This window comes from Opisthocomus hoazin, chromosome 1 (assembly GCF_030867145.1).
Source record: "Opisthocomus hoazin isolate bOpiHoa1 chromosome 1, bOpiHoa1.hap1, whole genome shotgun sequence".
NCBI lineage: Eukaryota > Metazoa > Chordata > Aves > Opisthocomiformes > Opisthocomidae > Opisthocomus > Opisthocomus hoazin.
Genome location: NC_134414.1, coordinates 86,531,787 through 86,550,865, shown reverse-complemented (window position 1 = coordinate 86,550,865; position 19,079 = coordinate 86,531,787). Strand labels below are relative to the sequence as shown.

Sequence of the window (19,079 nt, the reverse complement as noted above, 5' to 3'; positions counted from 1 at the left end):
TAGAGGACAGGCTGGGCAAGACCAGCCATGATTTACTGAGTGAGCCATTCACGGCAGCATGGGCCCACTGAAAAATGCCTGGTATGCGAGTGGATGGGGTTGTGCTGTTACACCTACCATCCTTTTGTAGAGCTGAAGGCTGCTGCTCTGAAACCCATATCCGTGTCTCTGTTGCACTGAGCCTTTCGACTCTTGAAAGAATGCTGCAACGCCAAGGTCATGTCAAGCTTGCAGGAACATGCCAAAATGAGTAGTCATGCCTGGACTAACTCTCTAAATCCAGGATTTTCTATGGATTTTTTTCCTTTTTTTTTCTTTTTAAACAGTGCTGATCATAACTGAGTCACAAAACTGCTGCATGGGCACCTCCCTGCCAACCCATAACCGCTGAGCTCACGCCACCTCCCACTCATGAGCACACGACACTGAGTCAATGACAGCACCCACAGCGAAAGAGGAGGAAAACAGTTTGTGAAGTTTGAGTTCTTTTAAAGCAACAGATTGAAACAAGTGGTGGTGGAGGCAGGAATAATCACCGTATAAGCACCCAGCTTTGGCCATCTAATTGCACATGAACTAGGCGCCTAAGATTTCTGTACAACAAATGGAGGAGCAAGCATCCCGGAGTGGAGTGGAGGAGTCGAATGAAGAAAAACAAGTGGAGAAGCCTTGGGCAATCTTGAGTTGACAGCATGATTAATCCCCAAAGGGATTTTTTAAATATGTCATCTGACTAATCAGCCCATCCCACTTTCTCAAAACAGATGCATATGACCTTAAACCAGTATAAAATACATTAGCACATCTGTAGAAAACTATTTTTTCACCTCCAAACAAGTGAAATGTTATGAAAACATTTATTTAAATGATTCTACAGTATCTCATTATCAACTGCACAGATGTACCTAAAAAAATAAAATCAGAAGATTGAGAAAGTCATTTGACATAGCATTTGCATTCATGCTACAGATAACCTCCAATTTTGTCATTTTCAGTCATATTTTGTTGCTGTTTCAAGCAACTTGTTTTTCCAAGAGCTTTAAAAACATGAAAAACCGGTCATATTTTTCTGGTATATTATCATCTTCAACAGAATTTTCTTTCTGTATATTCACCTGAAGTAATTCAACAAAATATCCCACTGAACTATTGCAAAATTTTTAAAAAACAAAGCCCAAGCTCCTAGAAAAGTATTGTAATAAATGTATATTTAGATTTTATGATCTTAAAAAAAATACTGATGACACTATCTCTTACCCTGTTCCAAGTCTTTAAATAGTAAACACTCTTTAAATCGAAATTTCTGGTTTGAACCTTCTTTCTTAATAAGAAAACAAAAATAATCTTTCTTATTAATTCTCAAGAAACTTGAACATAACAGGGAGAAGTAAGACTAGTCACAACTGTTCAGTTATGTCACATACTAAATCACAGAATACATATATTTAAAACTAAACAAAAAGATCAGATAATCCCAGTTCAACAGTAAAAGAACACTTGGTCAAGACCATCTGGGACACCTCAGCCCTAGAAAACATCTGTTATTCAAGGCTTTTGGTACACATACAAATTACCCTGGATTAATAAATACCACTGGATCAGTAGCTACACGTTTCTACCCAGATGCCTGCTTTAACCGCCCCCTCCACGGTCAGGTTTCTTCAACACGTTCAGAAAGGGCTAAGCAGAGCTTTCCACACTTACCAAGTACTTGGCATTTAGCAGCAAATCCTGCAGGTAAACAACGGCCGTACACACGGCAGCCACTGAAAAGCCACCAGCGCAGTGAAACTCCAATATTTGCACGTGGCTGGTGGGTACATCCCTTTGAAACACTTTGAACTAGACTGTTCTGACTTTTCAGCAAAGACACCTTTTCCTGTTGGACCAGCTAATAGCCATGACAGCAGTGCAACAACTTCAGATTTCAGAAAAAGCATATCATCTACTCCAAGTTACCAGAGATGTCTGAAGAATGAAAAGCGCAGGAGATCAAGGCCCTACAACCTACATCACCAGCATTCGGATCAGAGGCTGGCATTGAAGAATGCAGTGCGCTAACGAAACACAGCTTCCTAATTCATGGTCAGAGGTACTCTTTATCACAATACCTTATCCCTAACTCTTTAAAAAAAGTTGGTAAACCAACCATGGATCCGCAGAAGGCATCCCCTAAGCTGATGGCTCCCTGCCTAGTCAAGGGTGAAATAATCTATGAATTTAGGAGTGTAAGCATGTGGCTGGTAGAACAACACTCAATCTTGTCTTTGTTGCCTTCAATGAAGCATCGCTACGGCTGGCTCCCAGATGGCTAGAGATGCTAGCTGGGACATATCCCCATTTAATGTTAAAAAGGCATATTGTAATAGACCTAACAGGAAATGGAAGTCCCTGAATAGCAGAGTCAAAGTATAGCTCCTCAATCCTGTAGTCAGGATCTTCAGTGAGAGGAGAACCAGGTGATGGAAACAGTTCCCGCTATTTCTCACACCACATGTTGCGAGAGGCAGGTGGGTAAATCAAGAAAAGAATAGTGAACTCACAGCTGGCATAAGAACGGCTGTCATCCTCACACATTTTGTGCAATTGTTGATATTCTTCTTGGGCTAGTTCAAAACGCTGCTGCTTTATTTGGTAAATCTCTTTCTTGGCATTGAGTGCCTCCTGGGCAACTACTAAATATTCCTTTAGCATGCGCTCCTGCTCCCTTCTCCATTGCTCCCTTGGGTCCTCAATTTGTGTGAGCTCTAAGGAGAAAAGCATGAAAAAAAAAAATTGTAAGACACTTTATCCCACATAGTACAAATTATTTTGTTATGGTCTGTTCTCAACTAGCACACCTAACACTCACTATAGTGCTCAAAATCACTCCAGCCTGGACGAAAAGAAGGAAGGATGCAGAGCGGAAGAACAGCAAAAGCCCTTTCAAATATAAAAGGCATTTAAATTTCACTGTTTTCTTTACAAACTAGAGCAAAACCCAAAGAAAACAGTGTTTTCACTCTAACTTTCCCTCGTAGCCAACCTGAAAATTCTGAGAACTACCTAATAACCCAGAACCACGCAGAAGAGTGAAAGGTATCTCTATGCTTAACCCACAGCTCTACAAATGGCTGGAACAACCTTGAGATGCTACATACAGCTTCACAAATACAACATCCTGAAAGGTCAGTGACTACACAAGCGTTATTAAGAAGGTCAATCAACAGAAAAGCTAGCCTTTTAATTTCCATTCCACAAAAGCATTTAAATTGCTTCTTTATTTTGTGTTAGGAAACAGCACTCTCATAGTTTCCCATAGTTTAGAACAGTTTGTATTCAAACACAAATCAAAAATAAGTTTCCAATACAAAAATCTTTCCCGTATGTACTGATTTTCAAAGTTATTACCATACAGCAATCTCTTTGCAGTTGCAAAGACCTTTTCAGGACACATGCATTAAAATCCTAAAAAATTATTGGTTCATTTGTTTTCTTTTTGTGGTGACGCTCAATCTAGCAACTATGTTTTATTTGAGGGTGTCCATGTAAAGTCTTGTGTTGAAGTGAATGTTAATTTCAGATGATTGAGGCTCTAGCAGTAAGAAGGTGCTGCAGATGCAATGTCAGTGTTCAAAGTAGTGGCAGAACCTGCAGCACAGTCAGGAGGTAAGCACCTAGTCATTTTTTCCAAACTTTGTTTCTCACAAGAGATGAAAGGCAGTTATGTTTTGTATTAATCTCGGGTACATAATTCAGTATACTGGTGTCAGTGATGAAATAAGAAACTACAAGAGATTGAGCCCAACACATTAAGAACTCTAATGGTGTCAGGGTCATGCTAGCAGCTCTACCACTTGAGAGCCATCTGAAAAGTACATAAACAAGAACATGAAGATCATCTATGAACAGTACTCCCAAAAGATTTGTATATTATGTTCCTAATAACCTTTTCTCTCAACAGCTCAAACTTTTCTCTCCCACTACTCCTCACATTGCATCAGTATAAAGATCACGTCTATAGTTCTGCAATTTCTTCCCATATCCCAGGGACCCTCAACTCCCTGCAGCATCTTCTGGCTCCAATGCCCTCAAATCACCTCTGCAGCCAAAGGCAGGATGTGCTGTGGCTTGTTCCAACCTCCATAAACCATTCTCTGCATGCAGGGCAAGCAGAAGAAACAGAGTTTACATTGCAGCCCATCCTCTACTAAGGGCATGATAATTTGCAACGCTATCTCATCTGTCCATAAGTATTCCTGAAATCTGTGCAAATTTAATATACCTAAAACTGCTAAACCCCTATGGAAACCATGCAGAAATTAATAAATATTTGTGAGACAGAAAAGCTAGATCCTAGTAAGCGTCTCTTTTTGAATAGGAAATTAATAGTTCTAATCTCAGTAAACAGCCAAGGCTAAAATGTTATGTTGCATCACACATTAAGCTTCTGAGGTCCCATACTACAGGGTACTGCATCTGTTACCAAATTATTTCAGAAGTCTTCTCAAAAGCTAGCAGCATTCTTCTGAGGCAGAAAACTTCTTCAGTACTGTAGAGACATTCTCTCCTGTTTTATAAAGTACAGAGGCTTCACTGTGCCCTGGATTTCTACACAAGTTCGCCATGTAACAACAAAACTAAAGCTACCTCTTATGATAAAATTTACTTCCTTCATTTCTTTATAACCAATTAAAAAAAAACAAAACAAAACACTAAAATCTATAGTAATTTAAGAATAGTTCCAGACAAATGCAGAGAATATATTATTCCCTCACTGGGGAATAATGCCCAACTGGTTAAAGGAAACTTCAAAGGCTCCCAAGACTCTGAGGAGGAGGCAAAAGAATGCTGCGGCTGGCAGCCACCAAGGTTTTTAAGCAATGGTTGGACAAGAGCCAAGAACAGCTTAGTAAGGGTGTCAACAAAGTACTGAATTTACAGAACAAGATGGAAATCAGGGCTGGAAGCACCATTGAGATTGACAGAAGATTCCTCTGTTCCCGGGGTTTTTCAATATGAATGGAAAGTTATTGCCTAGAAATCTTTTTATTACTTTCTGGGTAAACAAATATAGCAAGAGGCTTGGAAAAATCAGACGTATTACTGTTTTCCTACAAAAGGTGCAAAAGCTTGAGACAGTGCACAAAGCGTGAGAGGTCCCTGGTAAGCACAACTTTAGAAAGCCTCTCTTTGAATTGCCCCTTGCATTTTCTCACAGCGTTTCTTCAAACCGAAGCACTTCTGGCTGTTTTGTCAATTAACACAGAACTCCAGCGCTGTATAAAGCATTTAACCTGGTCAGCCACAAAGGGCAGACTGAATGTTTTCACGCGGAAGTTGCCACTCCAAGTATTTTAGACAGAGTTCAGAACACAACGTAAGGGACTCATTTCAGAAAAACATTTACTCAGTTCCTACACCATCTCAGCCACTTGCCTGACACCATTTCATGATGCACACGATTGTCTGCTCATTAGTTCTCACTTCTACAAAGGAGGTTAATGTACTTTTGATCGGTACCTTGGCTGTCCACAGTTTAAAACTGGACCGAGTATCCTACCAATTTTTGAATAATGATTATCCAGCTATAATATCAACTCTGTCTTCCCTCTGAATATAAATCTTGCTTGTATATGCAAGCACCGTATTAGCCTAAGGGTGAAAAACCCATTTTGCTGTGACGGTTGAATTACTGTTTAGGATAATATCTGTGGGCTGCAAGTAATTAGTTATCGTGAAAGAGACAAATTTTGCAATCTTGTTAATTACAGAAGGATTCCTTTCACTCAGTTCAGCACTGGCCCTATGAAGTTCCTATCCCTCTGTTCATATATAACCTTCATTTAATTCCTAATATGATTAGCTTTACTTTCCCAGACCCATTTATAATAATCTTCTCTTTCTGTGCCTTCCCATTGAGCACTTAGGAATTCAATTTCTCTCTGCGAAGACTCTCTTCTACAGTTTTTGGTCTCGACTGCACAAAAAAAAAAATATGCAGGCCAGATCAGACATGCCTACAATGATTAATATCCTTTCTGTAAGTTCAAACTTGATGTCTGTGCTAAAGCAGCTAAGTCTGAAAAGCAAAATGGACTGATTTCTTTTGCAAGCAATGGTGACTGTAAAAGGCTTTAGGAGTCCCTACAGATAATGAGTAGAACATGAACACCCATTGCAATGCTGTGACGAAAAAAGCTACTAAAGCATCCTACCGATAGGCATCTTTGATAGCGAAAAGAAAGTTCAAGACAAAAAAAAAGAAGAGTTGCCAATATCCTCATTTGTCTTTTTTCTAATATCTGGATTCATGCACAGGTACATATGTTGGTGTAAATGCACTCCATCACTGTCCTCCGATGTAAACCTCAATTTTATTAAAGTTCAACATTAACTACAGTTACCATGACAGTTTAAACAGCAATCATTATGCTACTACTTCTTTTAAACTAAGTTATTGTAAGAATTACCTAACAGTCTGTATTTATTGCCTTTCAATTGTCTCTGCTATCTATCCTTGCGATCAGTGCATTAACAGCTCTTTAAAGTTTATTATTTAATTTGTGATCTTTGTTAATTTGACAACAAATAAGTGCCTGTGTGGGTCAAACAATATCATGGGAACATTTGTTATTCTGTTGTTTTTTGTTTTGTTTTTTTTTTTAAATAAGTAATTGTGAAACGACATTACACAAGTAATTCCAATGATGGCAGGAAGCCCAAAACTATTTCTACATTTTTATTTTTTAATTGACTAGATTTCAAGTAGATAGTCTTGAGGTTGTTTTTGCAGATCATACTATTTACCATTGCTGTGCTAGCCCATATAACTACTTTCTTCTTTCCTCCCTCCCCACCAACTAATGATTCCCACAATATTGCAAGCATTTGCTCATTGGTGATAAGAAGCTTAATGACAACAGTAACAGCAGCAGTAGTACAAAGCTGTAAAGATAAGACATTTTTCTAAAAGTAGAACTGGCCAGACAGTGGTGATACAAAGCTCAGCAACAGTCCAAAAGGGAAAACATTGGAAATTTCTCCCTCTTACTTTCCAAAAGGGACATGTGTTGTCTTTTTGATAACACTTTGTAGTGTATTAAAGCATAAAACACACATTGCTTAAGAGAGGCTGACATTATTGTATTTCATAGTGCTTCTAATTAAAAATTAGCACTCCTCTCTTAGAATGTATTTTGTCTTTCAAGATGGAAGAGTGAACTATGGATGGCTGGAAAAATAGGAAATACAAGAGTACAGGAGGAAAATTTCATAACTGACATATGACGAAAAGCAACAACAAAATTACTGATACACCTCAGTATGAAAAATCAAAACAAAATAGTTTTACTCACTATAGCTCAATCACAAGTTGTAAAAGTGTTAACAAATGGAAGAAGGATTGTGCCCCCCCATTTGAAAGATGAGAGAACAGATACGGCAAGAAATCACTTGCATACATTTTCTCACTGTAGCATGAGGTGCTTAAATGGTACTGGAAACAAAGTTAGTGCCACCAGTTAACATTAGCTTGCTAGGATTCCTCAAAACAATCATACATCTACTCACGATTTATGTGGTCCATATAATAAACTCCAATCTGTTGATCGTAAACAGTTTCCCATCCTAAAGGAAGCTCATCACCAACACAGTCAGCAAATGTCAATGGCTTTGTAATCCTGTAAAAACAAAAATAACACAAATAAATACAAAAGCTGCAGAGTTTACAGTGCAACGAATGTTATTACATGTTTTGAGTATACCTCCACCATTTGATCACAAACTAGTTATGCTACTTAGGAATGTGCTAATAATTACAAACACACAGTTTCAAAATAAAATTTCATTTAAATATGCTGACAGATACTCCCCAAACAGGTAAAACAAGCTTCTCCCTTCAAGTTTCTACGTTTAACAGTTTAACTACAATGGCATGCAGTCCTGCTCGTTTTTCTCCCATATTGCAAAGAAATCAAGCTGGAGCTCACCACTGCTAAAAATTACTAGAAGCTTTAGAGGCCTTAACTTCTTCAAGGTGTCAAAGCAGTATAATTGTTTGTCCTTAAAAAATGAAATAAAATTTAAGAAAGCACTACATAACAGATTTCTCCTCTTTTCAGCTATACATTTCCAACTGTTAAGGTCGGGTCTTTTGGTCCAGACCCATGCAAATTACTTCCTCTCCCTCAAAAAGAAGAGAGACAAACAAATGTCTCTAAAGAATTCTGAAGCCGTTAGAGCAAAAATAGTAACTCATAAGTAACAGCACTACTATCTAGCGGCTTAAAATGGCACATTCCTTGCCAGGCAAATTCTTGATAGACCAGTGGGTAAAAAAACCAAACCAGCAATTTCAGTATTGATGGGAATGTTGAAAATATTGCATTACAAATTCTACAGAACGACTCCAAATCAACACTGTTCTAGAACATCGAGGTGTATAAAAAAAACAGGAAGAACAAATGATGCGAATAAAAAAAATCCTTAACATTCAGTTGAAAACATCTATTTCCCAAATCATCATTCCAATTACTACTTAAACTCTAAGATAACGTTTTCCTCCAAAAGCTGCCACAAAATCTCTTTACAGAAAAGCTATTAATATAGTAATTTCAATTATACACGGGATATAGATCCAACACATTCAACATCAATTTGTTGAGGCATTTCTAATATCTTTGCGAAGCTGTCATCATTCTAAGTTTAATACATGCATTAATTTAGGGACTGACTTAAGCTCAGCATAACCTATGGGACAATACTGTTTGGTGTAAAATGGAAATTCCACTTTTATGTTATAATACCCAAATAAGGTTTCCTGACATGAGATTTGGACTATGCCTACAAATACACTGCAGACTAGAGATCATTGGGACTGGTAATTGCACTTCATCTGATAACACCTGTATAAAACAGTAACTTTGTCTAAACTAAAGCATGTCTGTCCTTGAACTAGAAGTCCTTCCCCACCCCAAAACAAAACCAACCAGAAGAATCCAATAGTAAAGACTTCAAATGATGGAAATACTGCTATGGCTACATTCTACCTATTCCAATGGTACAGTAAGCACACTATTCAACTACTAACAAAAAATATGTAGCTTCGCACACAGCAAACAGAAAAACTGCATTTACCTGCCTCCTAAAACTGTTTTGATATTCTTGAGATTAAAGTGTTCAAAATTAACTGTAGTAGAATAAAAACCAAAAATCCTCACTAGCTTAAACGTAATGTTTGACCAGCTCTCTACACGAGTACAAAGATCAAGTTATTTAGGTGAAATAATAAAAAGTTTGATCATATGCTACGGATTCTCAAATACGTATAAACAGTTTAATAAGATGAAGATGTACATAAAATTGTGCACAACTGTTTAAAGTAAAAACTTTCCATTATTGACAAATACACAGTTTACATCATGTAATCATGCAAATCCAAAGCTGTTGTATTCAAAAAAGAAAACGTTACTGTGGACTGGCATATGCATTCTTTCAGTAATTCATCTAGCAGTCAGGCAGACCAAATATTGCCAAAATAATTCTGATCTCCCTGGAATTCAGTCAAATATTAAAAATACAATGTGCAGCATTTTTCTTTGACTCTCATGGTTTTGTTCTGAAGACATCATGTTTACAGTTTCTCGAAGTAGTCTAGACATCGGCTCCTAAATTACCACACTATAGACAAGATTTTCTTTGGAATGAGTTATGAGACATGCTTGCCTGTTATACAAACACATCCTCACCTCTTATTCATAAATAAAACCTGCACATGATACTCTAACCTTTCACACTCAAGAACTTTAATTCTGTATTCTCTGTGATCCCACCAGGGCTCAGACTTCCAACATGGACAATGATCACTTTCTGGAAACGAGAGACTGAAAAAAGCCAAGTCATCTGGTCTAACCGGTTTTCATTCCAACGTTATATAGCATGCATCAACAGTTTAATGAATGGTTTTGAAAGAAATCTTGTAAGAAAAAGAACACTTAAAAACCTGTCTTCCAGATATTCAGGCCATTATTAACTTAATGTTGTTCATTTTAAACCATATTTTAGTATTTTATTTATTTTATATATTTTAAAACACATGTAACAATCAGAGGGATGGAACACCTCTCCCATGAAGAAAGGCTGACAGAGTTGGGGCTGTTCAGCCTGGAGAAGAGAAGGCTCCGGGGAGACCTTATAGCAGCCTTCTAGTACCTGAAGGAGGGCTGCAAGAAAGCTGGAGAGGGACTTTTACAAGGGCCTGTAGCGACAGGACAAGGGGCCATGGCTTTAGACTGAAAGAGGGTAGGTTTAGATGAGATATAAGGAAGAAATTCTTTCCTGTGAGGGCGGTGAGGCACTGGCACAGGTTGCCCAGAGAAGCTGTGGCTGCCCCCTCCCTGGCAGTGTTCAAGGCCAGGTTGGACAGGGCCTTGAGCAACCTGGTCTGGTGGGAGGTGTCCCTGCTCATGGCAGGGGGGTTGGAACTGGATGACCTATAAGGTCTCTTCCAACCCTTACCATTCTGTGATTCTATGATATTCAAAGTTGTTCCAAACTGGATTCCCCTCAGACAAAGCATAGCTTCACACTGATTCTCAATCCAGTCACATTTATATCTATGTAGCTTGAACCTTCTTCATTCAATTCATCTGGGTCAAAACATGCAAACCTCAAACTAAGAATTGGAAGTTCTCCCTGTGTTTTGCACTGGTTTAACCAAGTCTTCTGAAAAAATATATTTCTGGTTAAACTAGCACAACTCTAAGGACAAGATTAGCTTTTTTCCAGTTCAGCAAACTAAGGGCTTCCAGTGTAACAAAGACAAAATGGAACAGATACAGATATGGATATTGGAGGTCAGCCACAAATTACAGCACTAGACTGTTGAAATTATGCATCTTCTGCAAATACTGCTTTACCCTCTGTTTTGTTTTGTTTTGATTAGCTTGAGTGCTGTAAAATAGGACAGGTCTTTTCTGCTTCTATATAAAGAATTGTAGGAGGTACAAGCACATCTGTTAAAACGTTTCAAAGTATTAAAATAAAGACAAAGACTCTTTGAAGCATTATAAAGACAGACAAAGACAGAACAAAAATGCTGCCATCTTTAATTAAACAAAAAACTAATGAGGGCTGCCCTGACTATGCTATTCACAGTAGTAAAGAAACAAACTAAGGCATTTTATCTGTCACCAGTGATCATTTCCTCTCACCCCCACGACAACTTACAGACAATAATAAGAAGGTTCTGAACTTCCAGCTGAAGACAGAATTGCTCTGGGACCAATTTACAACATTAACTGGTTGCGGCCACTGATCTACAGCCCAGGTAAAAGTGACAGTCATCCACAGGGGTCAATTTTGCATATATCAAAGAGCCAACCATAACTTCAGATTAATTGATTTGCTGATTCGTCATTATCTTGAAACGTTTATCCTTTCCAGAAGTAATGGTGCTCTTCAGTCACTAGGCACCCAATCTTTCATGTCTCTGAAATCCTTCAAAGCAAATATGGAAACACACAAGAAGGCTTCTATAACCCAAATCCTGCAAACCAAGCTGAGAGAAAAATCTTTGAGCATTGTCATGCACCTTGGAACTGTCAGCTCTAACTCTGCCCAGATTAAATGTTTTCGTTAAGAAGAAATGGAAGTCCGGTATTTCCATGCAGTATCACAGACATATCTGAAAACCCAAGTTTTATTAATATTTTCTCTGCATCAGTTATCAAGCCAAACAGAATACAGAAATCAAACACAAAATAAAACCTAATAGTTGAATGCAACCGTTTCTGACTAAGAAGTGTTCTTCCTCCTGCTTGCATACTTATGTTGTATCTTTATCTACTACCCATACACAGAAGGATTCCAAAATACATTACTACAGCTTTCTGAATGTGCAGCAGCAACAGATATTTCCTGAATACATTGGTTCATGGTGGGGAGTGGGTGGGAAAGAGAGAAGACAGCAAAAGGCAATGGCTAAATACCATTTTAGACAAATTCTTGCAAAACTGCTCTCAGCTTTAGTATACTTTGTTAACAGAATCTAATTTCAGCTCCCCCTAAAAAAACAGAGAAAACTTCAGCCTTCAAATAACAAAGGAACATTTCTGGGTTCAAAGAAAAGGCATACTTCAACTCTCCAAAACACAGTTTGACCAACAGCAAGGGGCAGCAATTTCATTGTCAGGGATTTTCAAAAACAGAACTAGATCACTAAAAACACAAAGCATCAGAAAGTATTAGATAGGATCCTCAGTCCTCCCATGGCCCTGATGCCATATCAGAGGGCTCCGGCTGCTTGAAATCCCTAGGTCTAATTGAGCAAAACTTCCCCTGGGAAGAACTAAATTAAGACAAACAGAGCCTGCTTTTGCAAGATCTCGGACAGGAAATCAAAAAGGTGTTTCCAAAGTAGAAACACTGCTGCAAACTAGCTACCATCTCTCAGATGACATCTAGATGTCTAAATTACATCCCAAAATGGGCCCAGATTAAGAGGAAAGCAGTAACCACGAGGGCTAGCTATGAAAAAGAACCGGCAAGTTCTGAAGAAAAGCCACCGTTTGTAGGGCAGACGGAGGAAAGGATGAAAGAACAGCAACGGCCAATACCACTTTAATTTTTGTTCCCAATTTTGGACAGGTCCCACAGTAGAGGTAGAAAATGTCTAATAAACTTGATACGCCTCACCAGACAACTAGGAGCAACGTTCTCTTAAATCTGATCTCAGTCTGAATAGCCATCTAGTGGGATAGATGGTCTTACCTAACAAATGCGAATTACAGGCTAGGAAACTGTATTCATCCACGTTATGGATCTGAAAAACACCAGGCAATTTAAAAATGAGTAACAGTATAACTAGAAAAGAATTAAACATTCTGATAAATCTCTCAATAGTTAATCCAAACTGAAGTATTATGCTATATATATATAAAATATACAAGAATACTACTGAAGTGTCACAAGGCAAGAAAGAGAGAAGGCAAAATGAGAAGTCACGCACACACTTAAAAGCTTTCGACCAGACATTTTTTCCTCACCTTCTTTCAAATATGAACTTCTATTACAGCCATTGTTATAAATTCAACTAATTCTCTTGTCTTGTGGCTCTTATTCTCCCCAACGACACAGGAAAAAAACCCCAAGAAATTGAGCAGGAATGGAAGATGATTTTTTTTGTTGTTGTTTCACAGACAGGGGCAAGAAGAGCTGTTTATGCCGAGAGGGACGATGGGAGGGTGGTTGTTATTTTGTTTTTAAAAGCCATGCTGCAGTCCTGGAGGCCCTTCATGGACACCCTCCGCTGCCGCAGCTCAGGCCCAGGCAGCGGAGCAATCCCCTGTTACAGCACTCGGGACGAGTGCACCATGGTTTTCCTCGCTGTCCCTCCTCTGTCACGGACTCGGCTCTCCTCAAGTAACCAAGTCATAAAAACGAGCTGGTTTTTGAAATGACATTTGTTAAATTACATACTGACTGCTTAGTGAAAAGTTCACCAAACTATACATATCTTTTCAAGATAAAAATCCCCTAGAACTTATTCCTTAGTCCAAACGATATATGTTCATTTTACTGCACAATTTAACCTTGAGTTCTGAATAAAATAACTTACTGAACATCTACTCAATCCTTCATTAAAATAAATCCACAGTACAGATGGCCAGTCAGAAACTTGCACAAATGAGATTCTGTGCTCAGGACAAGGACTTTAAGAAGGTAACTTGTATTCAGAGTCATCACTGGGATGCATTTCTCTTAGAAATAAAACGCTACCCTACAGCAAGGAAGTAACAGCAGCAGTTTTTCTAAAGGTCACTTGAAATTCAGTCTTTTTAAGATCATACTGTTTTTTGCAATAATTTTCATTCTTTTTTTGAAACAACTGCAAATAAGCACATGAAAGAGTGCTGAAAGTGTCACATCAGTGTATTTGGTTCAATTACAGTAACGTAAGCCAACATAGCATACAACAATGTGCAAAACAGAAGGCACAGGATGATACCAGTCAGCTACAGAAATGAATCAACATCTTTATGTGTGGAGAAAAATGTGTGCTTATTATTAGATGATTTTTTCTTTTTTTTTTTTTTTTTTTTTTTAAAAACAATCGGATTGGAAACAATCGTTAACTGCCTTCAACACATGGTATTACAAACCTGGACAACCTATGCTGAGACAGCTGACAAGCATGTCACTCCCACAAATATTTGAGTTATTTGCCGATCACCACCTCCTGAGCCTGGTTTGCCACTGTTCACAGAGTGGCAAACAAGCTGTTGGCAGTTCCTTTTAACCTCACTCTGTAAGCTACAGTGCTTCAGGAGCTGGGTAAGAAAGCAGCTCTAACATCTGTGCCACCGGGCAGCACAGATGTTAACTTCACCACCCATCCTATTCCTCAGTCCATAAATGCCCTTGTTTTACAGCCACCCAAGCTTATGTGGACCAAAAAAAGTAAGTGGTATCAGCCATCTACTACTTTTGTGACCTTGTGCCGAAGGAAATCATTCATGAAAAATGGAAATAACAGCATGAATACTGTTTTGGCACCCTAAACCTGAACAAAACTATTTTGTTTCATACAGCATTTCAGATCATCATGCCTTGTGTTGTGCACTACATTGAATCCTTTGACTCCAAAACAAAAAGAATTCACTTTTTCATTCTAGGCAGTCCCTTCACATTTGTTTTTAAACCTCACCAACACTTTTCTGATGAGCAGGGTATTATAGATATATGAGATAAAAACTGTTGATCATACATAACACATTCTCTGCTACATATAATGCTAAATAGGGCAGGTGGCCATGAAAACCCTGAACAGTTACATTTTGTGATGCAAAGGCAGCTATCTGTATGAAGAGGAGATGGCCTGTATGATTTGTTAACTTAGAAGAAGTAACAGTTTATATTGCCTACTTCAAACACCTACATAAATGTACCCAAGGACTCCCTCAATGGCTTAGTGTCCAGATGGAGATCGGTAACAAGTGGTGTGCATCAGGGGTCCATACTGGGACCAGTACTGTTTAATATCTTTATCAGTGACACAGACAGTGGGATTGAGTGCACCCTCAGCAAGTTTGCTGACGACACCAAGCTGAGTGGTGCGGCTAACACGCCTGAGGGATGGGATGCCATCCAGAGGGACCTGGACAAGCTGGAGAAGTGGGGGTACTGCACCTCAGTTGGGGCAAGCCCCGGTATCAATACAGGCTGGGGGACGAAGGGATTGAGAGCCGCCCTGAGGGGAAGGACTTGGGAATGCTTGCTCATGAGAAGCGCAACACGACCCAGCAGTGTGCGCTCGCAGACCAGAAGGCCAACCGTATCCTGGGCTGCATCGAAAGCAGCGTGGCCAGCAGGTCGAGGGAGGTGATTCTGCCCCTCTGCTCCGCTCTGGTGAGACCTCACCTGCAGTCCTGCGTCCCACTCTCTGGAGCCCTCAGCACAGCAAAAACATGGAGCTGCTAGAGCAGGTCCAGAGGAGGGCCACAAAAATGATCAGAGGGATGGAGCACGTCTACTAAGAGGAAAGGCTGAGAGAGTTGGGGCTGTTCAGCCTGGGAAAGAGAAGGCTCTGAGGAGACCTTACTGCAGCCTTCAAGTACTTAAAGGGGGCCTACATGAAAGATGGGGGCAAACTCTTTAGCAGGGCCTGTTGCAACAGGACAAGGCATAATGGCTTTAAACTGAAAGACCGTAGATTTAGACTGGATATAAGGGAGACTTTTCTTTACGATAAAGGTGGTGAAACATTGGACCAAGTTGCCCATAGAGGTGGTAGATGCCCCATCCCTGGAAATATTCAAGGTCAGGCTGGACACTGCTTTGAGCAACCTGATCTAGTTGAAGATGTCCCTGCTCATTGCAGGGGGTTGGACTAGATGACCTTTGAAGGTCCCTTCCAACCCAAACTATTCTATGATTCTATAACCTCCTTTCTGTTCACTATTACAGAAACAATAAGCATTAACTAATAAGCAACAACAGAGGAATAATATAAACTTGTTTTTATCCTTTATCATACTCCCAAAACGGCTGAGAAATACTGGCTTAGTATGTTGAAACATAAAATAAAATGCTATATCCAATTGCAGCTCTCACATGACTTGTCTGGCTGCTCAGGAACTGCTGAAACAGTTCCACACAAGCAGCCAAGTCTTCCAAGCAGTTACCCATTTCTTAACAGCGGCTACGATCCATATCCAAATCCAGGACACAAATATTATGGGAAATTCTTACAGAAAAATATACCCACATTTCATCAAGACGACTAAAATTCCTTCTTCAAAAATCACAGCCGGGTTAAAAGACAGCGCTTTTGAGAAAACTGCTTTTGTTTATACTACTTATTATTTTTTACAGAGAATATACAACAAAAAATGGGGGCAGAGGGGTTAAGTGAGACTGTCCATGAGCGCTTTAAAACGTGTTTTGTTTGTGTATGCACAGATAGCCCGAAGTTAGAGGCAACTGTACAAAGCCACCAGCCAGCACCTAAGTTTAGTGGCAGGGCAGAGGCAATCGCTGGAGGGGCTGGCTGAAGGAAGGCAGTCTGGGCAGCAGGTGACTTGACGTCTAGACCAGAAAACAGACAAAATTACATATGGCAACTGGGAATAAGCTGTAAGAGGAGGACAGCAGGAATATGCAGCAGATAAGACAGTTAAGGCAGGGAAAATTAGGAGACTACAGTTCTGCTCAACTAATGTCAAATGGACCTTCATGTTGCATATGTTCTTAGCTAGAAACAGTAAAACTGCAAAACTGCCCTAGGGTTGTAAAACTGCCACGTTTCTTTTATCTATAGAAAAAAAAAAAGTCAGATTCTTTCCACGTATACATGCTAAAGTGATGAACAGCCATATAGGGACCTTGATTTTTAGAAGATTTCTTGTTTTGATGATTTCAAGTTTGGGCAATTAGATTCTCAGTAATGATATTTACGACTTTTCTTTCGCCAATCCTAATAAAGCTGCCTTTGTTACTCAAAATCTCTAAATATTTACAAGTCATTCTTAAGGACTTGCATACTGGGAGAGACTTAAAAAAAAAAAAAAAAAAAAAGCAACCCACACAACCCAAAGAGACAAAAATCAAAAGCGTAAATTGAAAGGAAAATTTAATGGGAAACGTCAGAATATGAGAAGCAAGCTGAATTTTTCAATCTGTGTAAGAAGCCAAACATGACACTACACCTGTCCAGGCACAGCACAGCTTCAGAGTGGGCAAGCAAAGCAGTGTTCTAGTTTTCTAGTTTCACTGATTCTGAATCAACGTGTATAACTTTCTCACCAATTTCTGTAACAGTGTTTTCCAACTACATGCTATTGGTAATTGAGGTCCGAGTTAGTACAGGACAGCCCTGAAGATTATCTCCATTTCTTCCACCCTGCAAACCACAACTCCGCAACTTTCTGCTGGAGAAGAGCAAGTCACACTGCTTTTGGATTTCCATGTGCTCAGTACGTACTAAAGCCTATTTCTAGGTTCAGTTCAGTCAACTGCTTGGCACTTTAATCCTTAGTTTTACAATGACTCTTTTGGTCTGCGAACTCAAATTTCTGACTACCTTACTTTGGCACAATCCTGCCCACCAGTTAACTAAACCTTTGTAGAAGAGTCACTGGGAGAGGGGACGAGTTGCTACACCGTTACACAGAAGACTGTATATGTATGTGCTTGTGTGTAAGTGAAATGCATGCATACACACACACAAAATTGTTCTCTTCAGACTGCTGGTCACAACTTCTGTATGCAGCTACCAGATAAGGAGGAAACACCTGTACTTTCCTAATCTAAGTCAGCTGAGCAAGAGTGAAAATGTGCATCTGCAAGACCTTACCAGCAAGTTCTTAATAATAAGCCCTTCACACAGAATCACAGAATAGTAGGGGTTGGAAGGGACCTCTGGGGGTCATGTAGTCCAACCCCCCTGCCGAAGCAGGATCACCTACAGCAGGCTGCACAGGACCTTGTCCAGGCGGGTCTTGAATATCTCCAGAGAAGGAGACTCCACAACCTCCCTGGGCAGCCTGTGCCAGTGCTCTGTCACCCTCAGAGGGAAGAAGTTCCTCCTCATGTTCAGACGGAACTTCCTGTGCCTCAGTTTGTGCCCATTGCCCCTTGTCCTGTCACTGGGCACCACTGAAAAGAGCTTGGCCCCATCCTCCTGACACCCACCCTTCAGATATTTATAAGCATTTATTAGGTCCCCTCGCAGCCTTCTCTTCTTCAGGCTGAACAAGCCCAGCTCCCTCAGCCTCTCCTCGTAGCAGAGATGTTCCAGTCCCCTCATCATCCTTGTAGCCCCACATGAACAAGAATAATGGGAGGAGTTCAAAGCAGGAAGAAAATGAAACAGATGGGAAAAAGGAGGTCCACAGCAGACAAGGAGAAACAAAATGGGACATAAAACTCCAAATTCAAGCCAATGAAGTTCCACGTGTTAGAAAAGGAGGCATCAAAAGAAGTGTTATGTGTCAATAACAAGTAACTAAAATGGTCCTAAATGCTGCAAGACACTATCATGGAGTGGAATACTTCCTGCAGATCTTGCAGTATCACTTCAAGTTTGCATCAAAAAAGATTAGCACATCCTCACTATTACATTGCTTCCTTCACTACTAGTTTATTAAGGTATCTTGGCTAACTTGAGTAGTACAGAAGCAAAAGCGTAAAGATGTTCAAAACTGTCTTACCACACTTACCTTACCATCTTCTCTCACTAACCTCACGTGTCCTATATCGAGAAAGATTGTCAGCATTTGCTGACTAGTTTGTTACCCTTAAGTCTGCCCTTGCTAGACTAAACTTTTCTTCAACATGTTGAATCTATCTGATTATCCCAAACATTGTGCCAGAGATTTTTCTAAAATGTTCGAACAACTACCAGTAATCCAAGTTTCTGTACATTTGTAACGGTTGGCTCCGCAGTGCTGAAGCCCCCCCCCCCAGTTTAAATTTTAATTCTTCTTTACCAACCAGACAGATTGGAAATAAATAAATATATATTTGTATGTATGTGTATATACATATACACACACTTGATTTATTGATTGTCCAAATACTTTTACAGTGTCAAATGACAG

General features: G+C 39.5%; 1 protein-coding gene across 4 annotated transcripts in view; it reads right to left on the bottom strand.

Annotated features, from left to right (window-relative positions):
- The window catches only part of WWC3 (WWC family member 3), a 107,493-nt gene that overhangs the window by 59,134 nt on the left and 29,280 nt on the right, over positions 1-19,079 (bottom strand). For all 4 annotated transcript variants that reach the window (XM_075428286.1, XM_075428295.1, XM_075428304.1 and 1 more), the window contains exons 2-3: positions 7,552-7,661; positions 2,544-2,747 (exon numbers count right to left, since the gene is read on the bottom strand). In XM_075428286.1, coding sequence (XP_075284401.1) covers positions 2,544-2,747; positions 7,552-7,661 — 314 coding nt within the window. The remainder of the gene's footprint in view (positions 1-2,543; positions 2,748-7,551; positions 7,662-19,079) is intronic.